The sequence below is a fragment of the Hypanus sabinus genome, chromosome 27, assembly GCF_030144855.1.
Source record: "Hypanus sabinus isolate sHypSab1 chromosome 27, sHypSab1.hap1, whole genome shotgun sequence".
In the NCBI taxonomy this organism is placed as follows: domain Eukaryota; kingdom Metazoa; phylum Chordata; class Chondrichthyes; order Myliobatiformes; family Dasyatidae; genus Hypanus; species Hypanus sabinus.
The window spans coordinates 14,242,029-14,269,873 of NC_082732.1; the positions used below are offsets into that span (position 1 = coordinate 14,242,029).

General features: G+C 41.5%; 1 protein-coding gene across 4 annotated transcripts in view; it reads right to left on the reverse strand.

Moving 5' to 3' along the window:
• The window catches only part of nphp4 (nephronophthisis 4), a 417,576-nt gene that overhangs the window by 252,111 nt on the left and 137,620 nt on the right, over nt 1–27,845 (reverse strand). For all 4 annotated transcript variants that reach the window (XM_059951738.1, XM_059951740.1, XM_059951739.1 and 1 more), the window contains exon 8: nt 12,726–12,852. In XM_059951738.1, coding sequence (XP_059807721.1) covers nt 12,726–12,852 — 127 coding nt within the window. The remainder of the gene's footprint in view (nt 1–12,725; nt 12,853–27,845) is intronic.

Consider the following 27,845-nt stretch of genomic DNA (forward strand, 5'->3'; position numbering starts at 1 on the left):
CCCAGAATCACAATACCTCAGCATTCAGAAGATAGCAACTAAAGGAAATTTTCTCTAACTTGTGATGAGAAAGCTGAGAAAAGTGGAGATATGGTGTAGGCCTATGAAATTATATCATGTGCAAATAACATTTATTCAATTTCAAAAGGAATTAGAAATAAATGAGAAAAAATATCAGGCCTGCAAATTGGAAGAATTTTGTTTTCATTCCATATTTTTGAAACACAAAACTAATCCTAACAGAAACAAATGTTGTTTAACCTTGTTAATATAGATACATAACTATTTCATAATGGAATAGAGATGCAAGGTGATTCTTATAACCATATAACAATCACAGCACGGAAACAGGCCATCTCGGCCCTCCTAGTCCGTGCCGAACTCTTAATCTCACCTAGTCCCACCTACCCGCGCTCAGCCCATAACCCTCCACTCCTTTCCTGTCCATATACCTATCCAATTTTACCTTAAATGACACAACTGAACTGGCCTCTACTACTTCTACAGGAAGCTCATTCCACAGTGATTCCACAATTCCACAAATTCCACAAATGATTTCTCATTTCTTGAGAAATAAATAGTTCATACATTTTGACACTGAGGATTCATCAATGGAATTCAACTGTGTAATTCTAAGTGGTCTGAGTTATAGGACTTCCTTATACTGACAGGCTTTGATTATGAACCAATTATTCATAGTCTTTCAAAGAACTTCATGGGCCTAGTAACCTTTTTCACTTTTGATACTTGTAGTGTTGATGAACTGTCAAAATATAGATGGGAAAAACAGTAGCCTTTATTCTATATTCAAAAATAGAAAATATACCTCTGTTTACCCAAGGATTGAAATTCATTTTTTCAAAATATGCATTAAGCAATTTCAAATTTGGCGAAGGAGCAAATGTATTTAACCTTTTATACATTTGCTAAATTTTGACATTAAAGTAAGTCTATCAGGTGTAAAAATTTGTTTCTTTATACGAACTTGAATCTATAAATGTCTATAAAGCCATACAGGTTTCACTTATAGTGGCATTGAAATGCTATCCTATCAATTATATAGCTTAAAATATTCTATAAATATTCTTAACAAGCTAGCCCCTTAGTTTCTGTGCACTAAAATAGAATCAACCTTTCAAAATGTGTTGAAGCTGGTTTCACAACCAAACTGAATGAGGGCAAGTATAAATAGGCACATGCAGTAATTTAGAAATTAGGACCCAGCATGAATTTCTTTGCAAATCATAAAGTAGTCCAAATACTTGCACCAGAAACACTGACCATGTTAAAACTTATTCTCTTCACATTTTGTCACACAATAAACCATGAAACAGTGCCACCTAATGTCATTATAAGAAAATTTCTGAAGTATGCCTCACACCTCCTTAGCAATCTAAAAATCTGTAACTAATGCCCACAACAGGCCTTCTATAAAACCAATGTAGTCTAATGTTAAACAATGAAGCTGAATAAATAGTTTTTTCCACTCTTTAATTCTGTTATGCTGTTAACGATAAAATGGAGTACTCTGAAATACCAAAATAGTGGAGTTTAGAATTTATAAAGATTTAGTTCTGTATTAATTTACAAAATATGAACATCAGTGGCAAAACCACAGTTATGCTCCAAATACAACCGCATTCTAGACCATTCTGTATAATATTTATTCCTCAAGTTGGTAAGTCTAGAACTAGATAAGATTCTAAAAGATTAAGTAGTCAATCCTTTAGCATAAAAGTGGGAGTACAGAGCCTGCTGTGCATACGTTTTTATAGAAACATGGCTCACTGATGGAATTTCGGACGCCACCATTCAGCTGGACAGGCTTGCCTTGTTTCAGGCAGACAGGGACTCAGCTCTCTCCGGTAAGACTCGCGGTGGTGGCTTGTGTGTTTACATCAATACAGAATGGTGTAAGAACTCTGTGCTGGTTTCCAGACACCGCTCATTGCTAGTGGAGTTTGTGGCTGTTAAATGCAGACCATTTTATTTGCCACAGGAATTCATCTCTGTCCTGATATTCGGTGCGTACATTCCCTCCAGCGCTAATGCTAAGGAGGTGCTCTGTGAACTGTACGGGGCTATTAGCAAACTGCAGAACGCACACCCTGATGGGCTGTTTATTGTCGCCAGTGATTTTAACCACACAAACCTTAAGTCAGTGCTCCCCAAATTCCATCAGTATGTGGACTTTGCAACGAGGAGGGAGAATGTGTTGGACCTGGTTTACACAAACATCCCCGATGTGTACTGGGCAGAGCCCCGCCCCCACCTTGTCTACTCAGACCACATCTCTGTTATGGTAATCCCAGCATACAGACCGCTCGTCAGGCGCTCCAGACCAGTTCAGAAGCAGGTGAAAACCTAGCCAGCAGGAGCCATCTCTGCTCTTCAAGACTGCTTTGAGCATACTGACTAGCACATGTTCAGGGAGGCTGCAAATGATGGCAACTCTACCAACTTAGAGGAGTACACAGCATCAGTGACCAGCTACATCAGCAAGTGCATTATGATGTTACTCTGTCCAAGACCATCACTATACACGCTAATCAGAAGCTATGGATGACCGTGGAGGTGCGTGCACTGCTGAGGACCCGTGACACCGCCTTCAGAGCAGGCGACAAGGCAGCCCTAACAACAGCAAGGGCCAAAATGTTCCGAGCCATCAGAGGGGCAAAGTGTGCTCACGCCCAGTGAATCCACAGCCACTTCCAGGACAGCGGCAACACACAGCGCCATGTGGAAGGGCATCAGGACATCACCAATTACAGGACAACATCACCTGACTGTGCGGGTGATGTCTCCCTCCCAGATGCACTGAATAATTTCTATGCCCGTTTTGAGGAAGAAAATGACGTGGCGGAGAGGAAGTCCACCCCTCCTACAAATGACCAGGTGCTGTGTCTCACCATGGCTGATGTGAGAAGAACCTTGTGCAGGGTCAACCCACGGAAGGCTGCTGGACCAGACAACATTCCTGGTGGAGTGCTCAGAGGATGTGCAGACCAGCTAGCAGATGTTCTCACTGACATCTTCAACATCTCCTTGAGCAGCGCCACCGTTCCAACGTGCTTCAAGGCCACCACCATCGTCCCTGTGTCGAAGAACTCTTCAGTGTCCTGCCTAAATGACTACGGTCCCATTGCACTCACATCCATCATCATGAAGTGTTTTGAGAGGCTCATCATGAGGCATATCAAGACCCTCACAGGACCCCCTGCAGTTCGCATACCATCTCAACCGTTCAACAGACGGCGTCATTGCCATCACCCTCCACCTGGCCCTAATCCACCTGGACAAAAAAGACACATACATTTGAATACTGTTCAGAGACTTCAGTTCAGCATTCAACACAATCATCCCTCAGAAACTGACTGGAAAGCTGAGCCTACTGGGCCTGAACATCTCCCTCTGCAACTGGACTTCCTGACTGGGAGACCTCAGTCAGTCCGGATCGGGAGCAGCATCTTCAACACCATCACACTGAGCACGGGGGCCCCCCAGGGCTGCGAGCTCAGTCCACTGCTGTTCACTCTGCTGACCCACGACTGTGTTGCAACACACAGCTCGAACCATATCATCAAGTTCACCAATGACACCACTGTGGTGGGTCTCATCAGCAAGAACAACGAGTCAGCTTACAGAGAGGAGGTGCAGCGGCTAAGGGACTGGTACAGAACCAACAACCTGTCTCTTAATGTGAACAAAATAAAAGAGATGGTTGTTGACTTCAGGAGGGCATGGAGCGACCACTCCCTGCTGAACATCGACGGCTCCTTGGTAGAGATCGTAAACAGCACCAAATTTCTTGGTGTTCACCTGGTCCCTCAACACCAGCTCCATAGCAAAGAAAGCCCAGCAGCGTCTCTACTTTTTGAGAAGGCTGAGGAAAGTCCATCTCCCACCACCCATCCTCATCACATTCTACAGGGGTTGTATTGAGAGCATCCTGAGCAACTGCATCACTGCCTGGTTCAGAAATTGCACCATCTCGGATCACAAGACCCTGCAGCGGATAGTGAGGTCAGCTGAGAAGATCATCGGGGTCTCTCTTCCCACCATTATAGACACTTACACTATATGCTGCATCCGCAAAGCAAACAGCATTATGAAGGACCCCATGCACCCCTCATACAAACTCTTCTCCCTCTTGCAGTCTGGGATAAGGCATCGAAGCATTCGGTCTCTCACAACCAGACTATGTAATAGTTTCTTCCCCCAGGCTATCAGACTCCTCAATATCCAGAGCCTGGACTGACACCTTACTGCCCTATTATCTTGTTTATTATTTATTGTAATGCCTGCACTGTCTTGTGCACTTTATGCAGTCCTGGATAGGTCTGTAGTCTAATGTAGTTTTTTTTCTGTGTTGTTTTTTACGTAGTTCAGTCTAGTTTTTGTACTGTGTCATGTAACACCATGGTCCTGAAAAAAACGTCGTCTCATTTTTACTATGTACTGTACCAGCAGTTATGGTTCAAATGACAATAAAAGCGAATTGACTTGACTTGATAAAAATGATAAGAAATTTCTTTATGCACAGGTGAAAATATTTGTAAATCTGACACCCAATCACTGAACATTTAAGATGGAGGTTTAGTAGACCACAGAAATCAGAAAAAATCTAGATCAAGCAAGAAAGAGGACTTGAACTGCAAGCTCAATCCTGAACTTCTTGAACACTGAAGTAACCTATGGTCTGAACCTGCTTCTGCACAGTATGTTATTTTATTGCCTAGCAATATGATTATTAATACATATGGAATCTGCGTTGCTTCAATCCAGGGTTAAATCAGATTATTTTAATTCCTCAGCATACCAGTTCAAGTGCAGAGGCAGCCAATGCTCCCTCAGCACCAATGCCTCCCCCCTCCCCCTTCCAATTCAACATGTGGATGATTGTAGCCTACCACTGTCTACATCCCTTCCTTGCCCTGCACCTACCATCCACACCTCCACATACAAAATGCTATCATGCAATCTTCACCTCCCCCAGCCCCCACCTTTCATCAACTCCCCAGTCATCATGGACTCACTTTCACTTCTGAATAGGTGAGAAGGGCTCTGGAGAAACACAGACATGGCAAAGCACTGAGACCAGATGGTGTGAACCCCAGTGTCCTGAAGGAGTGTGCTGAGCAGTTGTGTGGAGTTCTCCAGGGCAATTTCAATCTGAGTCTCAGTCTGGAAAGGGTCCTGAATGTGTGGAAAACAGTATGTGTGGTCTCAGTACCCAAGAAGGGCCAACCAAAAGTCTTGAATGACTAACATCTAGTGGCCTTAGCCTCATATATCACAAAGACCCAAGAGAGGCTGGTCCTGGCTCAATTCCAACCCCTGGTCAGATCAGCCCTTGAATCCCTGCAGTTTGCCTACCAGGATCACATTGGAGCTGATGATGCTGTCATCTACCTACTAAACAGTGTCTACTCCCATTTGAATAAGCAGGGCAGCACTGTAAGGTTCATGTTTTCTTGATTTCTCAAGTGCCTTCAATACCATACAGTCCTCATTGCGGGGGGGAAAGCTCTGTTCAAATGCAGACTGGCACTTCCATTGTATCTTGGATAATGGACTACCAGACTGGCAGACCACAGTTTGTGCGGTTTCAGAGTTATGTGTCAGACATGGGTATAAACAGCACTGGAACCCCACAGGGAACTGTATTTGCTCCCTCCCTGTTTACCCTGTATACGTTAGGCTTTGGATACAACACTGAGACATATCATGTACAGAAATTCTCCAATAATTCTGCAATAGTTGGGTGCAGAAAAGGAAAGACAGGAGGATGAATAGAGGGCCCTGGTGGACAACTTTGTCAAATGGTGCAAACTAAATCATCTGCAACTGAACATCAGTAAGACAAAGGAGATGGTGATGACTTTAAGATGACTAAGTCTGCACTACTCCCTCTTACTATTGATGGTGAGGACATGGATGTGGTGAGGACCTTCAAGTACCTGGGGGTACACCTGGATGACAGACTTGAGTGGAGCACCAACACAGAGGCCATGTACAAGAAGGACCAAATTCGTTTCTAATTCCTGAGGAGACTGAGGTCCTTTGGAATATGCAGGCCTCTCTTTCACATGTTGCCACTAGTACGATCTTCTGTGTGGTGATGTGCCTGGGCTATGGCATCAACACAGGTGATGCCAAAAGGCTTGATAAACCGATTAGAAAGGCTGGTTCTGTTATAGGGGTCAAACTGGACACACTGAATGCTGTGGTAGAACAATGGACCCTACAGAAAATTCTGGCAATTCTAAACAATGTTTCTCACCCTTTGCATGCCACCTTGGCTGAACAGAGCAGTACTTTTAGTAATATACTAAAACAACTGTGCTGCTTCAAGGAGCACTGTACGAGGTCATGCTTACCCTCGGCCATTAGGCTCTATAATGTGTCAACCTATAACTAGGGAAGTGATGAACCCGCCTGTTAGACTGTTTGTGATAACTTAATTTTATTATTTCTGCCTCTTTTCTAATATATATATATATATATATATATATACATATATAGACACATACACTTGTAATGCTATTGTGACACTGTAATTTCCTTTGGGATCAATAAGGTATCTATCTATCAGCTGTAAAACAAAGGCATCCTGCAGAGAAAAGGTACTTCATAAAACTGCTATCTATTGTGATTGATGCACCTCTCAAAAGTCACCCATTGGGTGGCACTAACTAATGAAGGGAAAGTATGTGGTACTGTGATTTGAAAAGAACAAAAACTGAAAACAAATCTAAATCTATTATTTTGTAACTACAACCTTAGCCCATCATCCATTAATTGTAATCAATGGATTAAATTTATTCCACAAATGCAGTCAAACAGAAATCAACCTCAAAGAAACTCTCTGCATTGTTCTTGGGATGCATTAACTTCTAACTCTCCAAGAAACCAGTAGTCAAATTTATTTCTTTAAATTAAGTTTCTACACAAATTGCAATCATAATAGCTCACACTAACAACTTTTAGTGAAATGGAATGCAGTAGATAAAGATTTTCCATTTTAATGTGTACTATTTCAGAAATAAATCTGACCCCAGACTTCACATGTATTTTCACACCAAGTCTTCCAAACACTGTATTGTGTTCAAAAAGATTCTTTAAATGAGGGTCTCTCATCATGAACAGAACTAGTCTATCACTAAGAACACATAAAAATTCAAAGTGAATGAAAAACTTTGTTCATAGCTGTTTCTTTTCATCACAGTTTCTGGTGAAAAAAATGTATACCTAGAAAGTAGACCCATGTGCACCTATTTCTTAATGCAGTAATAACCTGCAAGAACAATTTAGCACATAATATAAATGGCTAGTAACCACTTACATTAAAAACAATAGCAATCATGAAATTAATCCTGGCATTTTTATGTGATGTTCAAAAATGTCCCTGGTGCCATTCCTACAGCTTTTGACATCACCAATATAGCCAACGTCTATTTCCATCTTTAATGGCATAATTCTATTTTTGGATGCTACATAAGTGTGAGGTGATATGTTTTCAAAAGTCAAATCAGCATTGGACTTGTACTATTAATGTCAGGATACAGGAGTACAATGAAACAGAAGGACATAGGAATACAATTTTGTTGCAAGTGGCATCACATATAGACAGACCATTGAAAAAGGCATTCAGCATGCTGTCCTCCAGTCAGGGCATTGAACTGGGTGTTAAGACATTATGTTGCTGTTATGTAAGTCAATGATGAGGCCACACTTGGAGTTCTGGTACTGTATATGATTTGGTCAATATATTATAAGGAAAGATATGCTTAAACTGGAAAGAGTTGTGAAAAGATTTACAAGGATATTGCCAGGACTAGAAGGACTGAGTTATAGAGAGAAGTTGACCAGGCTAGGTCTTCATTCCTTAAGCTTAGGAGAACGAAAGTTGATGTTATAGAGGTTTACAAAATAAAGAAAGGCACAGGTAAGGTGGCAGAGGAATCCAAATCAAGAGACATATACTTAAGATGAGAGGAGAAAGATTTAGAAGGAACTTGAGGGACAACATTTTCACAGAGGGTGGTGAATATATGGAACGAGTTACCAGTAAAAGTAATTGTGACTGGTACTAGAATAGGTAGACGGAGGGGTGGAGCTTAGAGGAATATGGGCTGAACATAAGAAATTGGGACTAGATGAATGGGCAATATGGACAGCATGGACTCGGCAGGCAAAGTTGTATCTTTATTGTTCTATGTTATTCTACTCACTCATTGTTCAACTCTGAGTACATTACATTTGCCACTACCCTGGCAAATATTGGGTTGGCACTGGAGGAGCTGAGCATTGTGATCAACAGTCATGAGACAGTGTGCCATGATGCCTAATTATCAAGGGGGTCTTCAACGAAGCTAACTTAAAGAAGCCTCTGACAGTCTATCACCAATACGTTCACCTGGAGAACCAGAGAAATTAACTCACTTGAACACTGTTACACAACAATCCAGAACGCTTACCACACCCACACTTTGGCAAGTATGATCACTTGGATGTACTTCTACTCCGCTGTATAAGCAGGGACTGAGGATCGCATTACCAGTGGTGAAGACTGTGAGGATATGGTCAAGGGAGGTGGAGGAGTGTTAACAGGACTGTTTTGAATTAGTGGATTGATCCATATTCAAGGATTCATCTTCAGGTTTGAATAAATATTCCACAACTGTTACCAACTTCATCAAGACCTGCATAGATGAGTGTGTGCCTTCAACAGCATATTGAGTTTCCCAAACCAGGAGATTTAGCCTGCTGAGAGTTAGATCATGGCATTCAAAACAAGTGATTCAGAACCCTATCAGAAGTCCAGGTATGACCTACTTAAGACCAAAATCTATCATGAGAGCAAAAAGGCAATTCCACATGAAGCTAAAGACACAATCAGATGCACAACAGCTGTGAAGACATTTTTCGGTTATTACTTCCTACAAGGTGAAACCTAACAGCACAAACAGCAGTTAGGTTTCACCCTCTAATAAGCTTAATGCCTTTTATGCATGCTTTGAAAAGGAGAACAACACTATGTTTGTGCAGATCTCCACAGCACCCGCCAAACATGTGATCTCTGTCTTGGAGGCCAATGTCAGAACATCCTTCAAGTGGGACAGGATACTGAAAACACGTGCCAAGCAACTGGCTAGAGTATTCAAGGACATTTTCAAATTTTCACTGGTGCTCAAGAAAATGTAGGGTGAGCAGCCTCAATAACTGTCACCCAGTGGTACATCTACTGTGACAAACCACTTTGATTGGTTAGTCAATGCTAGAATTAACTCCTACGTGAGCAGACCTGGACCTGATACAATTTTTATCACCACAACATGTCTGCAGCTGATGCAGTTTCACTGGCTCTCCACTCAGCTTTGGAGCACCTAGACAAGAGCAAGTTCAAGTTCAAGTTGCTTTTATTGTCATTTCGACCATAAACTGCTGGTACAGTGCACAGTAAAAATGAAACAACATTCCTCCAGGACCCTGGTGCTACATGAAATAACACAAAACTACACTAGACTATGTGAGACAGCACAAGGCTACTCTAGACTATGTAAAACAACATAAAACTGCACTAGACTACAGACCTGCACAGGGCTACATAAAGTGCACAAAACAGTGGAGGGAAGTACAATAATTAATAAACAAGACAATAGAGGACATGTTACAAAACATATAGCAGAATGATGACAGCATTCAACACTATCATCTCCCTCAGTACTGAAAACCAAACTTCTAAACATGGGCTTCTGTACCTCCCTCTGCAATGAGATCCTCAATTTCCTCATCAGGAGAGTATAGTCAGTGTAGATCAATAATATCAGCATCTCTTCACTGACGATCAACACGGGCACACCTCAAGGAGCAACACATACAATATGCTAGAAGAACTCAGCAGGTCAGGAAGCATCTCTGAATAATGATGCACGCTTACTCCACAGCTCCACTCTCTCATGCTTCTCAGCACAGCTGAAACACTAGCTATAAATTTGCCACTGTTGTTGGCAGAATCTCAGATGGTGACAAGAAGGCATACAAAAGAGTGAAGAGGCTGGTTGACTGTGTTGCAAATCACACTCAATGTCAACAAGACCAAGAAATTGACTGTGGACTTCAGGAAGAAGTCAGGAGAACACACTAATCCTCACTGAGGGGTCAGCAGTGGAAAGGATAAGCAGATTTAAGTTGCTGGGCATCAACATTTCAGAGGATCTGACTTGGGCCAATACATTAATGCAATTACAAAGAAGACATGCCAGTCTATACTTCATTTGGAATTTTTAAAAATTTGGAATGTCGCCAAATATGCTTGTAAATTTCTACAGACGTATTCTGGAGGGTATTCTGACTGGTTTCATCACTGCCTGGTATAGAAGCTCTAATGCACAGGATTACAAGAGGCTGCAGGGGCAATAGACTTCACCACAGGCACAACCTTCCCCACCATTGAGAACATCTTTAAGAGGTAGTGCCTCAGGAAGGCTGCATCCATCATTAAGGATCCTCACCATCCAGGAAATGCCCTCTTCTCATTATTACCATCTAGGACATACAGGAGCCTGAAGACCCACATACACCATTTTAGGAACAGCTCCTTCCCCTCCACCATCAGATTTCCAAACAATCATCAACGCATGAATGCTACCTCACTATTTCTCTTTTACCCACATCTAACAGCAAGTTTCCATGGCCTTGTATCATTGGATATTACATTGTCCAATAAAGTATATTATAAGCATCAATCAAAGAGATTTGCCTTGGCAGTTTTCAAAGTAATCACATAAGTGGCCTCCCGCTGTAAATCAACAATTGTATTCTTAAACACAATATATTTGGTTGATTACATGCAAACTTTTTCTCTGGAAAGTAACCTTTTTAAATTAACTAACAGCTACCCTTATTCCATGGTTCCTAATTACTTCTGCATCCTTGTAACCAGCTATCCTGTCCTGAAAATTGGGTGAAACTTATAGGAGAATTTGTGTAAGGTTATATTTCCACCAGACACGTCTGCCATTACTTTAGACGACACTGAACGGCCAAATGTTGTGGGTCGGGGTTCTCAAGCCAGGAAAACAAGTATGTCCATCAAATTAGAGGTTTTTTTTTTCTTTTCTCCCAGAGAATCTCAGAAGCATTGTCACAAGCTCCAACAGAGTTATGTGACCCATTGTTAAATTCGACCTGCACAATCTGCAAAGGGTAATGCCCCACTGACTGAACCTGGGCCCTCTATCATTCTCCACTGATATTCTTCCATACCAGCAAGAATGTGTGTTGTTGCTTTCCATGAGGAATAAGCAAAAACAGTCTGCTTGCATGTGCAACACTACATATGTACTTCAGGAACTCATAAGTCCTGTATAAAGTCGGATACTGAATGCCAAGCACTTAATCAATTTTTTAAGGCTAATTTCACATTTTTGAAGGGAAAATGATGGGCATTATAAATCTACTTCTATTTATTTAGTAACTTATAGTGTTTTTTTACATGTTGCACTGTCTGCTGCTATAAAACAAAAACATTCATGACACATGGAAGTGATAATGATTCTGCTTTTCGGTTTTCTAATTTAAAGAGACACTGCTGACATCATGCTTTGTTAGAACACATTGAAGACTCCTCAGATGCCATCTGAAATTTTCAGTCTCTGAAACTCAAAATGAGTGTTTATTCCTACATTATGTTTCATGCATTCATAGACAAGGGACATGAAAGGAAAAAGTTAAATTTGTCGGGAGTCATATTTGATTTCCTCCTTGGTATATGCACTTAAGTATGATACGAAGTGGAGGTTGTAAGACAAAATGTGGAATGTGGGAATGTTTTGAGAAAGTAACAGGGAACCAGTCCATGGTGAATATTTTAAGGAAGGAGTTCACAGCTTTGAGAGTAGATAAAAATTTTTAATGTATGCTTGTCTAGAAATACTAAGATGTGCAGCTGCAGGTACCAACTGGGACCTTAGCATGAGTAAGTACTAGGGCAAGGAGTTTTGAATGGTATGAAAGGGTAAATGTCTTTGCACATGTTGGAATCATCTCTTAAGCTGGGTCACGACTGGTGCAAAGAGATATAAGACACAGAGCAAGAGGGAGAGAGAAAAAGCAAAAGAGACTAGAAAAGGCTGTCATACACTTGAGTTTCCCTCCAGCATAGTATAGATTGGCTCAGTGATTGGGTGATAAGTATTATTTTGTTTCCTTCACTACCTCATTAATCATTTTCCCAATCGCTGATATAATAAACTATTGCACTAACTACACACTACCATGTCACCATAAGTATTGAAATAGTTGTATTCAGGTGCATGATTGTACTCTCTGAACTACAAGACCCTGAATGATTCAACCAAAAGCAACTGATACCAGACACATGAATGTCAAGCAAAACTGTTTATATAATAACATAATGTGTGCATCATTTGGGGTTACAATTTAAGTAAACTATAACATTTTCTAGATTTCATCATGCATCACCAAACAAATTTCAACTGAGCAAAAGAAGTGCAAACAATTAGTTCAGCAAACAGACATCAAATTAAAACCATAGCAGTTTGATAAGCTTTCAAGAAATAGTTAACATTTCAGCTGTAACTCTCCCATAGAGGCGGCAGGGAAACCTTAAGACAAATAGCAGTTACATCATAGTTTGAATAAACAGTTGTTGGAATCATAGCTGAAGTCAAAGCAGAAGGTAGGTTCCACTGACTTACCGTTCCTTTTTGTCCTGTGGAGGTACAGAATACATACTCCAAGTGGAAAACTATACCAAAGAATTGGTGCTTAACCATTTCTGCCAGCTGGATACGGCTTCTGAGAATCAGAGATTTCTTCAGCAAACTGCAGTCAGACAAAAGAGAAAAGGGCTATTTTTGTCATGAGATCAATCCACTGAAAACCACTCAGCCTTCAATCCACGCCAAGCTATAACCAAGACCTAACCAATAATGGTTCTGCTAACTCCTCTATCCATAACAACTCTTACACATAAATATAGTTGTGAATCACAGATACCTATCAAATATTTGAAAAGAAGGCAAGTGACTTCACTAAAGCCAACGCCAACTAATTAGTATAAACAATGCCTATTTCTTGTAGGTGGTTCCAAAATAACAGGCTGATGGCATAATCTGTATTGCATATCTTTTGGATTTTATGCGACAATGGCAGAATTACGATATCCACCAGACAGTGAGTACCTGACTACCTAACAACCCTGGATGTTCTCCCTTGGTTTTGTTGCGGACATCTTAAGGTGGGCCACTTCCCTATAGTCTCCAATTGTAAAAACTATTTAAGAAAGGTATTGAAATGGGTAAACACAAAAGAAAACTATTTTAGAATATTTTATAACATAACTAATATAACACAGTGATGAAGAAGTAATCACATATTACACAGTACAGCTTCAATTTGAAAAAGAAATCTAAAATGTAATTAGTTTCTCTGGATATTTAATCTAATTTAAGCTTAGAGGGATTGTACGTTGTATAAAAAAATCCCAAAATTCCTAGATATAAAATACATAGTTAAATGCTATACAGTCACAGCCAACTAGCTACACAGCATTCTGTGATATTCATGTGCTTTGCAACGTCCAGTCAGCCAGATCAGATCCATGTGCAGCCCAACGTGCCAAGCCCACATTAATTTCAGGGAGTAGATCTAGACTGAAGATTTCTTGGTGCAGCACACACAATATTCAAATATCTAGGGAGAAGACAATAGCAGACTGTCTGGATTCTATTGTTAACATCAAACACTTGTTTTTATGCAGCATCTTTAACAATTCCAAAACATTTTTAGAGATGAAGGGTCCCGGCCCAAAACGTCGACAGTGCTTCTCCCTCAAGATGCTGCCTGGCCTGCTGTGTTCCACCAGCATTTTGTGTGTGTTGCTGTTTGAATTTCCAGTATCTGCAGATTTCCTCGTGTTTGCACATTTTTGGAGATATTATTTTACACAGCACATACTGGATGTAACAGAACCAGAATCAGGTATATTTTCACTGCATTTTTTTTAAAATCAGGATATTGGTCCCCCTGGGAGTCAAGTGCAACCTGTCCTTTTTGTACAGGTCACTCCTGCCCCTAAAGAGATCCTAATGATCCAGAAATTTGTATCACTGCTCCCTGCTCCAATCCCTCAGCCACACATTTAATCTCCACCTCACCCTATTGATTGGCATGTCCCTAGAGCGAGGGGTTTAGATGGGATGGAGCTTGTTAGGTGTGTTCAAGAAGGTTTCTTGACACAATATGTAGATAAGTCTACAAGAGGAAAGGCTGCACTTGATCTGGTATTGGGAAATGAACCTAGTCAGGTGTCAGATCTCTCAGTGGGAGAGCATTATGGAGATAGTGATCACAACTCTATCTCTTTTACAATAGCATTGGATAAGGATAGGAACAGACGAGATAGGAAAGTGTTAAATTGGAGTAAGGGGAAATATGAGGCTATCAGGCAGGAACTTGGAAGCATAAATTGGAAACAGATGTTCTCAAGGAAATGTATGGAAAAAATGTGGAAAATGTTCAGGGGATATTTATGTGGAGTTCTGCATAGCTATGTTCCAATGAGACAGGCAAAGGATGGTAGGGTACAGGAACCGTGGTGTACAAAGGCTGTTGTAAATCTAGTCAAGAAGAAAATAAGGGTTTACGAAAGGTTCAAAAAGCTCGGTAATGATATGAATGCAGAAGATTATAAGGCTAGCAGGAAGGAGTTCAAGAAAGAAATTAGGAGACAAAAGAGGCCATGAGAAGGCCTTGATGGACAGGATTATGGAAAACCCCAAGGCATTCTACAAGTATGTGATGAGCAAGAGGTTGTTACGAACCCCGTAACTGGGTCACTTACCAGCAAAGATAGAGAGGTCAGTTGAAGTCTGATGGTACTATTTTTAACAGTATTTATTGATAAAGATACACAAAAATAAGATCAATGCAAACATACAGATAATATACGTCGTCAATACTAAATCTAAAAGCGCGGGTATAATAATAATCAATAAGAAATAGCTCTATCGTTGTCTAGGGGATAATGTATTGTCCAATGGAAATATAAAAGTCACTGTTAGTTCATTCAAGCTGCAGCGTTTTGGGTTTGAGAGAAAGACGGGTTAAACGTGCCCAGTTCTTTTATGATGCCAATCCTTCAAGTCGTTGGGAGTTGGTTTCCCCGTTGTTAGCTAAAAGCCATTATTCCGTGGTAAAGGGCACCGGTTCCGGGGCAAATAGAACTGAAAGCACGTGGCCTCCCCACCGGCTTCCACTATTACGGGATCGCTGGCGTTTCTTCTGGTGCGTCTGAGGGGCTGTTCCCACAGACCCTCTTTTATCCTGGCTCACATGGTCTCAGATGTCAATCAGGTTGGGGGTGATGCAATCCCTCCCTCAACCAGCCCACTTTGCCTGAGGGCTTCCACGTAGCACAGTATTGTAATACACAAGTTCATCTCCAAGAGACAATGGCCGTTTCCCGTAGCCTTATATCGCCGGGGGGAACAAGACATTCTGCATGTCTCTCTCTCATTTCCTGGGTCTCCTGACCCAAATCAACAGTGATCTTGCGATTCTCACAAAGGAGGGGGCTACCCCGCACCCTTCGGCCCCTCAGAGCTGTGGTACATTCATAACAAGGTTAAGACATGAGAGAATAGGACCAATCAAGTGTGACAGTTGAAAAGTGAGTATGGAACCAGAGGAGATAGCAGAGGTATTTAATGAGTACTTTGCTTCAGAATTTACTACGGAAAAGGACATTAGTGATTGTAGGGATGATTTACAGCGGACTGAAAAGCTTGAGAACGTAGATATTAAGAAAGAGGATGTGCAGGAGCTTTTGGAAAGGATCAAGTTGGATTAGTCACCGGGACCGGACGAGATGTACCCCCAGCTACTGTGGGAGGCGAGGGAGGAGAATGCTGACCTCTGGCGATGATCTTTACATCATCAATGAGGACGGGAAAGGTTCTGGAGGATTGGAGGGTTGCAGATGATGTTCCATTATTCAAGAAAGAGAGTAGAGATAGCCCAGGAAATTATAGACCAATGAGTCTTAGTTCCGTGGTTGGTAAGTTGATGGAGATGATCCTGAGGGGCAGCATTTATGAACATTTGGAGAGGCAAATATGATTAGGAATACTCAGCATGGATTTGTGAAAGGTAGGTCATGCCTTACAAGCCTGATTGAATTTTTTGAGGATGTGACTAAATATATTGATGATGGTAGAACAGTAGATGTAGTGTATATGGATTTCAGCAAGGCATTTGACAAAGGTACCCCATGCAAGGCTTATTGAGAAAGTAAGGATGCATGGGATCCAAAGGGGCATTGCTTTGTGGATCCAGAAATGGTTCGCCCAAAAAAAGCAAAAAGTGGTTATAGATGGGTCATATTCTGGATGGAGGTCAGTCACCACTGGTGTGCCTTAGGGATCTGTTCTGGGACCCCTACTCTTCATGATCTTTATAAATGACCTGGATGAGGAAGTGAAGGGATGGATTAGTAAATTTGCTGATGACACAAAGGTTAGAGGTGTTGTGGATAGCGTGGAGGGCTGTCAGAAGTTACACCAGGACATTGAAAGGATGCAAAACAGGGCTGAGAAATGGCAGATGGAGTTCAACCCAGGTAAGTGTGAAGTGGTTCATTTTGGGGGTCAAATATGGTAACAGAATATAGTATTAAGACTCTTGGCAGTGTGGAGGATCAGAAGGATCTTGAAGTCCAAGTCCATAGGACATTCAAAGCTGTTGCACAGGTTGACTCTGTGGTTAAGAAAGCATATGGTATATTGGCCTTCATCAATCGTCAAATTGAATTTAGGAGCTAAGAAGTAATGTTGCGACTATATAGGACCCTGGTCAGACCCCACTTGGAGTACTGTGCTCAGTTCTGGTTGCCTCACTATAGGAAGGATGTGGAAACCATAGAAAGGGTACAGAGGAGATTTACAAGGATGTTGCCTGGATTGGGGAGCATGCCTTATGAGAATAGGTTGAGTGAACTCAGCCTTTTTTCCTTGAAGCGACAGAGGATGAGAGGTGACCTGACAGAGGTGTATAAGATGACGGGAGGCATTGATCATGTAGATAATCAGAGGTTTTTTCAAAGGGCTGAAATGGCTAGCACAAGAAAGCATAGTTTTAAGGTGCTTAGAAGTAGGTTCAGGGGTAAGTTTTTATATGCAGAGAATGGTGAGTGCTTGGAATGGACTGCCAGCGACTGTGGTGGAGGTGGATACGATAGGGTCTTTTAAGAGTCTCTGGGACAGGTATACAGAGCACAGGAAAATATAGGGCTATGGGTAACTCTAGGTAATTTCTCAGGAAAGGACATGGTCAATACAGCTTTGTGGGCTGAAGGGCCTGTTCTGTGCTGTAGATTTTCTATGTTTCTAAAAGAGCATGCCCTGGGTGCTGGAGGTCCTTAATAATGGACGCTGCCTTTCTGAGCCACTGCTCCCTAAAGATGTCCTGGGCATTTTGTAGGCTAGTACCTAAGATGGAGCTGACTAGATTTACAACATTCTGCAGCTTCTTTCGGTCCTGTGCAGTAGCTCCTCCATACCAAACAGTGGTGCAGCCTGTCAGAATGCTCTCCATGGTACAACTATAGTTTTTGAGTGTATTTGTTGACATACCAAATCTCTTCAAACTCCTAATAAAGTATATTCTCTGTCTTGCTTTCTTTATAATTGCATCGATATGTTGGGACCAGGTTAGATCCTCAGAGATCTTGACATCCAAGAACTTGAAGCTGCTCTCTTTCTCCACTTCTGATCTCTCCATGAGGATTGGTATGTGTTCCTCCGTCTTACCGTTCCTGAAGTCCACAATCAGCATTCGTCTTACTGACGTTGAGAGCAAGGTTGTTGCTGCGGCACCACTCCTATTTAGCATATCTCACTCCAGTACGCCCCCTTGTCACCACCTGAGATTCTATCGTCAGCAAATTTATAGATGGTATTTGAACTATGCCCAGCCCCTGAGGTGTACCAGTGTTGAGCGTCAGCAAGGAGGATATGTTATCGTCAATCCACACAGATTGTGGTCTGCCAGTTAGGAAGTCAAGGATCCTATTGCAGAGGGAGGTACAGAGGCCCATGTTCTGCAACTTCTCAATCAGGATTATGGGAATGATGGTATTAAATGCTGAGCTATAGTCAATGAACAGCATCATGACGTAGGTGTTTGTGTTGTCCACGTGGTCTAAAGCCATGTGGAGATCCATTGAGATTGCGTCTGCCGTTGACCTACTGTGGCGATAGGCAAATTGCAATGGCTCCAGGTACTTGCTGAGGCAGGGGTTCAGTCTAGCCATGACCAACCTCTCAAAGCATTTCATCACTGTCGATGTGAGTGCTACCAGGTGATAGTCATTATGGCAGCCCACGCTATTCTTCTTAGGCACTGGTACAATTGTTGCCTTGACTGGTTTCTTCACCACCTGGTATGGAGACTCCAATGTATAGGTTCAAAAAAGCTGCAAAGGATTGTAGATTCAACCAGCTCCATCATGGGCACCAGTTACCCCACCACCAAGGATATCTTCAAATGGCGATTCTTCACAAAGGCAATATCCATCATTAAGGACCTTCACCATCCAGGAAATGCTCTCTTCATATTACCATCATCAGGGAGAATTACAGAAGCCTGAAAACCCATACTCAACTTTTTAGGAATCGCTTCTTCCCTCTGCCATCAGATTTCCAAATGGTCCATGAACACTATCTCAATATTTTGCTCTCTTTTTCCACTATTGATTTTTATATTTCTTATTGTAACCTATCGCATTCTTTTATGTATAAACACTAAGCTGTTACTGAAAAACAATAAAATTCATGACATACATCTGAGATTATAAACCTAATTCTGATTCAGGCAACAGGCTAATAGTTCAGGCCAATGACCGTTCATCAGAAAGGTAATAAACCTGAAACAGTAGCTTCTCTCTGCAAAGAAGCTGCCTAACTTGCTGAATGTTTTAAGATTTGTGTTTTGCTTTTATTTAAAATCTTGAGAACCTACAGTTTATTTTTCACTTTTCAATTAGAAAATACAAGGACAAAGCCCCAGAAAAGCTTCACAGCCAGTGGCAGGAGTGCTCTTCTACAGGAAATAGAATCCCTGAAGAATTAACAAATACCAGAAGATATCTTAAATCTTACAAGGTAGTTAAAGCACAAGTACTGTACTTTTACACACAGATGTCACACACAGTTAATATTATAAATTTAACTGATCCACATCTACACCCTCACTCACAACCCTGAACTGAAACTGCAGGCCCTCCATCCGCAGAAAGGTAAAGGAAAAGGTAGGATAATAAAAACCACTCCTACATTCAAATCAAGACAAAGATAAATGGTAATGAGATACTGTGAATTCAGCAGCTCACCAAGCTAAAAACCCAAGACACTTAAGGGGCAAAGACCCCTCAGTTACACTCACTCACTATGTTTTATTGTGATGATAATATTGCCTTTGAATTGATGTACAGCAGTTACTCTTTACCAGGTGCTGCTGAGTCCTTCATAAAGGTGATCTGGAAATAACTCACAAGTGAAATAATCTTCTGTTTTCTCTATGTGACTCCCTGCGTCAAAACAGCATCACTCACAGCAGAAGTGATCCAATGTGGGACAAGAGTGTAATCAAAACACCCGTGCAGACTCAAAGAAGTATAAAGCTGTTTCCAATAGTCAGACTGCAGCCCCAAAGGGCTTGTGCTTGGACTTCAAAGCCTATCTAGAAAGCTGTCAAAAAGGGAAGTCCATAAGGTGTGTAAGTTTGCTGAAAAATAATATGATTTTCCATTAATATAATTAATAAATCATCTGATTTGGCTTGGCTATAAAATAATCTTAAGACATCAGTTCCCCTTTCATTTGGGGCAAACAGCATAATTTTCCGTAAGTGAGTCATACTGATCTCATACCTTGCCTAGAAAGGTTGCCATTATTTGTTGCAGCATTTTAAAATATGTAAAGAAAAACTTCAATTACAGATAAACAATGACTAATGCTTTCTCCTTTAAAATAGTAAATTTTGCAGTGGCCTATTTGATTGTGAAATATTTCTACCATATTTTGCTTCCAATGACTGCAACCACCAAATCCCTACCCACCCTATTGATTACCATTGTGCAAATTCTCATCCCCTGTTTATTACATTCTTACAACACATATTATGGTAATTTATAAAGAACTAGGCAGCATACTTGTAAAGTAAACTTCTGGTGTCTGAACAGAAGTACAATTCTTCAGTTACTCAGATTCCCTAATAATGGCTACTGTAAATGAATTACCCCTAGATCGGTATACATTAAGGTAAAGATGATGAGCAGGTGAGACAGAATACACTACAGGAAAATAAGTGGAAGAAGGGAATTAATGGGAATTTACTGAATTTAAGGTCATCAGTCTTCACTACAAAAATAAAATGAATAGCCTTGACTATTTGACATATGACAAGTAAAGAAATAACATGCATTTAAACTGATGTACCAACTGTCAGAAACAACAGTAATTAAATTTCTGCCTCTACCAGCCCTCCAAGTACAAAGTACTTGTCCATATCTAGCTTTTGGATGTAAACAGTTCCTCTCAAGTCTCTAATCCTTCTTACAATGACGTGAATTTTGTGGCTAGGTCATTTATCAAGCTACTAAGGAAGACAGATTTTAATTCTTAATTCAGACTGTATTCACAAAACTTTATGCACTTAAATTAAATTTATGCTTCTAAAAAGACAGAACATCTGCAAGCATGCCTGACAAAACTCACAAAGCTCCTCTGTACCTTCCCCAGTATTAGCAAACATCATTTGTAGCATGCTAGTCAAAACTGTATGTCATAATCTAATTTTTGTCAAAGTCACATCTTTATATGCTTCTAGCATAATAACCTCCCTACGCTTATATTCAGTGACTCAGTTAATTGAAATAACTCTCCTTCATCCCTTTTTAAGCACTTTGTCCCAGGACTGAGGAATCAGGAACCAGAGGGCAAATGTTAAAGATGAGCGGGAAAAGATTTAATAGGAACTTGAGCAGCAATTCATGCTTTACATAGAGGGGAAATATATGTGGAATAATCACCCAGAGGAAGATACTGAAGCAGGTACAATAACAATTTTTAAAAGGCAGTTGCACAGGAACATGAACAGGAAAGGCTTGTAAAGTTATGGACCAAGCACTGGCAAATGAGACTGGCTAGGTCAACATAGATTAGTTAAGCTGAAGAGTCTGTTTCTCTGTTGAATAACTATGTGACACTTTGTATACCGGCTCTCTACATATCAAGGATGTCAAGAAATGTATAAAGAAATAGTTTCAGATATCTGGGTGCCCTTGCCCATGAATCACTGAAGGTTAAAATTAAATTTCAACAACCAGTTACTGGGTGAATAATATGCTGAGCTTCCCTACCAGTGTTTTGAACATAACAGTTGAGACCTCTTGCTTCAATTATAAAAAGCTGAGGTGAATCGACATCTTGAACACCCCTGCAGCTCCAATCTCTCAACATGCATAAGTATTTGTTGCAAAAAAGCAAATGCACAGTCTGCTCACCAGACCAGTTCATAGGATGGCGGGTTTGTTGTTCCAGATGAATTAAGCACTCTAGGCCTATTGTGTATTACCATGTGTTGTGTGTAATTGTGTACTACTGTGCTTTACACCTTGGTTCAGAGAAACATCTCGTTTCTAAATGCATTATATACATTATATATTTGTAATAATGTATATACTTATTGCCCTGGTTCACATTCTTATTGCTATGTTATAGGTATTTCACTTAACAGTTCTGTAAGAGCAGTCCTCTGTGCTTTCAACATATTTGGGTTATTGTTGAAGATAAGCATTGATGAGGAATGTGTGTCATCCAATTAGGATGGTGGAAATAGAGGTTTTTGTTGAGGGACACCAAGGTTGGTCCTGAGCTGGTGTTTGTTCAGCAGGAAATTTAATTTAAGAGAGAAGATGCTGGACAGAACCAGTCGTAGAATTTGACCAGGTGTGGGACCATGATTTGAGGGAGCCAGGTGCTGAGATCCACTGAGAATCAGTGAAGTATTGAGCTCCAACATGTACATTTGACTGTTTGATTAAAATGGGCCCTTTGTTTTTTCTTTACTAACCTTTTAGTTGAGTAAGATTCATAAATATAATCGTATGCAGCATACTGTCTGTTATTTTGTGGCACTAACTTGTAACAGGGTAGCAAATTGTAGAGCACCCACACAAACCGGGGCTTGAGGTGGGAGAGTGGTGTCAGTCTCACAGATTTAGCAGGAGCAGAGGGTGTCTTCCCTAGACTTACGAAGCCAAGGAAACCAGCGGGGTTTTACTTGTGGAGGCCCATCCAGGATCAATTTTCATTGGATGCTGTGTGATTGCCCTGGGCATTAATCCAGTGGGTTGTGTGTTTACACCTGTGCTAAACTATTGTCCGATAAAGTAATTAAGATACATGGTTATTAATGCTGAAGGGGTTGAGTGGTGTTGTGAATCCATGGGGATATAGGTAACGAAGGCATGTGCATTGAGTGGGGTAAGCATTCATATCCCCGACGAATTATTAATTCGGACTTTAAGTACCGGAAAAGCATTAGGAACAGTTATGATCATGGAACAGACGTTTAACAAAATGACAAGCAATGACTTGTTTTAGTTCAGACTAGTGCTGACGTAATATAACCATATAGCAATTACAGCACGGAAACAGGCGATCTCGGCCCTTCTAGTCCGTGCTGATCACTTATTTTCATCTAGTCCCACCGACCTGCACTCAGCCCATAACCCTCCATTCCTTCCCTGTCCATATACCTATCCAATTTTACTTTAAATGACAATATCGAACTGCCTCTACCACTTCTACCTGAAGCTCATTCCACACAGCTACCACTCTCTGAGTAAGGAAGATCTCCCCCCCCCCCCCCCGTTTTTCCCCTAAAATTTTGGCCCCTAACTCTCAACTCATGTCCTCTTGTTTGAATCTCCCCTACTCTCAATGTAAAAAGTCTATCCCATGTCTTTATCTATACCCCTCATAATTTTAAATACCTCTATCAAGACCCCCCTCAACCTTCTACACTCCAAAGAATAAAGACCAAACTTGTTCAACCTTTCTCTGTAACTTAGGTGCTGAAAACCAGGTAACATTCTAGTAAATCTTCTCTGTACTCTCTCTATTTTGTTGACATTTTTCCTATAATTTGGTGACCAGAACTGTACACAATACCCCAAATTCAGCCTTACCAATGCCTTGCACAATTTCAACATTACATCCCAACTCCTATACTCAATGCTCTGATTTATAAAGGCCAGCATACCAAAAGCTTTTTTCACCACCCTATCCGCATGAGATTCCACCTTCAGGGAACTATGCACCATTACTCCTAGATCACTCTGTTCTACTGCATTCTTCAATTCCCTACCATTTACCTTAAATGTCCTATTTTGATTAATCCTACCAAAATGTAGCACCTCACACTTATCAGCATTAAACTCCATCTGCCATCTTTCAGCCCACTCTTCCAACTGGCCTAAATCTCTCTGCAATCTTTGAAAACCTACTTCATTATCCACAACGCCACCTACCTTAGTATCACCTGCACACTTACTAATCCAATTTACCACCCTATCATCCAGAAAGCTAATTTATATGACAAACAACATTGGACCCAGTACACTGGTCACCAGCCTCTAACCTGACAAACAGTTATCCTCCACTACTCTTCGGCATCTCCCATCCAGCCACTATTGAATCCATTTTACTACTTCAATATTAATACCTAACGATTGAACCTTCCTAACTAACCTTCAGTGCGGAACCTTGTCAAAGGCCTTACTGAATTCCATATAGACACCATCCACTGCTTTATCCTCGTCAACTTTCCTAGTAACCTCTTCAAAAAATTCAATAAGATTTGTCAAACATGACCTTCCACGCACAAATCCATGTTGGCTGTTCCTAATCAGACCCTGTCTATCCAGGTAATTATATATACCATCTCTAAGAATACTTTCCATTAATTTACCCACTACTGACATCAAAATTACAAGCCTATAATTGCTAGGTTTACTCTTAGAACCCTAGGCAGTGGAACTGCTTGGTACTATTGGGGCCCGGGGAGAGGGGGGCCGTGAGTTGTCCATACTTTCCAGGAGCTACCTTAATCGCCCAGTAGCACTCACATCTACAGTAATGAAATGCTTTGAGAGGTTGGTCATGATTAGACTGAACTCCTGCCTCAGCAAGGACCTGGACACATTGCAATTTGCCTATCGCCACAATAGGTCAATGGCAGATACAATCTCAATAGCTCTTCATCTGATTTTAGACCACCTGAACAACATTAGCACCTACGTCAGGATGCTGTTCATTGACTATAGCTCAGCATTTAATACCATCATTCCCACAATCCTTATTGAGAAGTTACAGAACCTGGGCCTCTATACCTCCCTCTGCAATTGGATCCTCAACTTCCTAACCAGAAGACCACAATCTGTGCAGATTGATGATAACATCTCCTCCTCGCTGACGATCAGCATTGGTGCACCTCAGGGGTGTGTGCTTAGCCCACTGCTCTACTCACTATACACGCATGACTGTGTGGCTAGGCAAATACCATCTATAAATTTGCTGATGATACAACCATTGTTGGTAGAATCTTAGGTGGTGACGAGAGGGCATACAAGAGCAAGACATGCCAACTAGTGGAATGGTGTCACAGCAACAACCTTGTACTCAACATCAGTAAGATGTAAGAGCTGATTGTGGACTTCAGAAAGGATAAGACAAAAGAACACATACCAATCCTCATTGAGGGATCAGACTTGGAGAGAGTGAGCAGTTTCAAGTGCCTGGGTGTCAAGATCTCTGAGGACCTAACCTGGTTCCAACATATCAATGCAGTTATAAAGAAAGCAAGACAGAGAATATACTTTATTAGGAGTTTGAAGAGATTTGGTAAGTCAAAAAATACACTCAAAAACTTCTATAGTTGTACCATGGAGAGCATTCTGACAGGCTACATCACTATCTGGTATTGGGTGGGGGGGGGGGGGGCTACTGCACAGGATCGAAAGAAGCTGCAGAGGGTTATAAATTTCATCAGTTTCATCTTGGATACTAGCTTACAACGTACCCATCTTTAGGGAGCTGTGTCTCAGAAAGGCAGCATCCATTATTAAGGACCTCCAGCACCCAAGGCATGCCCTTTTCTCACTGTTAATCAGGTAGGATGTACAGTAGCCTGAAGGCACACATTCAGCGATTCAGGAACTGCTTCTTCCCCTCTGCCATCTGATTCCTAAATGGATATTGAATCCTTGAACACCACCTCATTTTTTAATATATATTATTTCTGTTTTTGCACACTTCTTAATCTATTTAATATACATATAACCATATAACAATTACAGCACGGAAACGGGCCATCTCAGCCCTTGTTGAACACTTACTCTCACCTAGTCCCACCTACCTGCACTCAGCCCATAACCCTCCATTCCTTTCCTGTCCATATACCTATCCAATTTGTTTTTAAATGACAAAATCAAACCTGCCTCTACCACTTCTACTGGAAGCTCATTCCACACAGCTACCACTCTCTGAGTAAAGAAGTTCCCCCTCGTGTTACCCCTAAACGTTTGCCCCTTAACTCTCAATTCATGTCCTCTTGCTTGAATCTCCCCTACTCTCAATGGAAAAAGCCTATCCACATCAACTCTATCTATCCCCCTCATAATTTTAAATACCTCTATCAAGTCCCCCCTCAGCCTTCTACGCTACTAAGAATAAAGACCTAACTTGTTCATCCTTTCTCTGTAACATAGGTGCTGAAACCCAGGTAACATTCTAGTAAATCTCCTTTGTACTCTCTCTACAGAGAGTACAGAGCTTCTGTGGCTGAGATGGCAGAGGCTGCACATAAAACAACTGCTGACTGGGTGCTTCCCCAGTTGCAGCTTTATGGGAGAGTGGCAAAGAGAAAGCCACTGCTAGAAAAAAAACTCATGTGAAATCTTGGCTAGAGTTTGCCAGAAGGCATGTGGGAGATTCTGACATCAGCTGGAAGAAAGTTCTATGGTTTGATGAAACCAAAGTTGCGCTTTTTGATCATCGGTCTAAACGCTATATTTGGCATGTTAAACATCGCATATACTGCAATTGATTTATTTATTATTATTATTTTTCTTGTATTGCATTGAACTGCTGCTTCTAAATTAACAAATTTCACTACACATGCCGGTGATAATAAACCTGATTCTGATTCTGATTCTAGACGAGGGTGCCAAATCAGAAGCTGAGCTTTCTATGGTTTGGGTCGTGGAGACTTTAAAGACAAGCTCCTCTCATTTCTGCAGAGTGAGGGGAAGGAGTGGTCTGATTTGGAAGGTCTAATGAGTACTCCAAAGAAGGGAAAGCATTCTGAGTTGGTACCGGCTCTTAACTCCCTGGCGAATAAATGGCCCAGTGCACAGACAGAGGGTCCTAGTTACCGTAAGTTGAGAACATTCCCGGGAGTGAAGTCCACCACCGATGGGGGAAGAGCAGACCCCTCAGGTGCTGGATGAGTGGCAGTACTCTGATGACATAAAAAGACAGTGATTGGTAGAGAGTTTGAGGGGCCAACTGTTGACGTAGTGAGATCCTTAAAGGCAAATAACTGCTTTGATACTTCTGCGGACTACATACAAATGCTAGAAAATGTTTCTGGCATGACAGGAAGCCCAACGGATCTTATGACAGGATTTTGGAACATGTTTCAGGAAAAGGAGGAGAAACTTTCCGTCTACACTTTTCAGCTACAGAGGCAGCTTAGTTGCTTGCAGTGTAGAGGAGCCATTCAAAGATGAATCGGTTAAGAATACACCAAGTGGCGAAAGCTGCCCAGTCACAGGACGTGATTGCTTGGGATCTCTGAATGTCTCATAAGACACGCCCCTCTCCCTCATTAGCTGAGCTGATCAGAGAAATACGAGAGGAGGAGAATGTGACGGAGATACTGGAGGCCTCCATCAGTGGGGTGCAGTCCTGGGTATTACCCCCTTGGCTGAAGTGACTACTGATAGCCCACCCCAGGGAGTGTTAAAGGAGCTTGTGGCAGAGTTCACAACTGAGATGTCCCAGTTGTTATTGGCAGGTGCGGCCACTCCACACAACAAAGCCGATAGGGAGGCGGGCCCCTTTGAGGGGACAGAGTAAGCAGAGGGCTGCTAGTGTTAGGGTCCCGTGAGAAAGGGAGAGGCCAGTATTGTCTGTTATAACTATGGTGAAGAAGGACAATTCTGGCCAGAGTGTGAAGGACAGAAAAACCCTCAGAGAGTGAGCCTCCAGGAACCTAGTTGGAGGGAGACATCGGGAAACTTAGAACCATAGAACATTGCAGCACAGTAACAAGGCCAGTGAGGGAAGGGCCTGGCGTCTCAGAGGGAACACGTTCTCAGCAATAAATCAAGGAACACCCAAAAGCAAAAAACCCTATTCCTGAAGGCTTATTGGGGCCAAGCTCCAGTGTGTTGCTACAGATTGAGGGTATTTATGCTAGAGCCATACTTGACACAGGCTCTTGAGTTACTTTGCTGTACCATTCATTTTACAACCAGTATTGACCATTGACAACCCTCAGTGCACTAGAAATCTGGGGTCTTAGTACAGTTCACTATCTATACGATGGTTACTTGTCGTTGAAGCTGCAGTGTTTAAAGGCAGAAGAAAGACAAGGACAGAATCAAGGGGTAGATCATTTGAGAGCTTCCGACGGTGCCATTCCACCAGCTTACTGCAACCTGACTGCTCTGAAGACAAAGCAGTTGC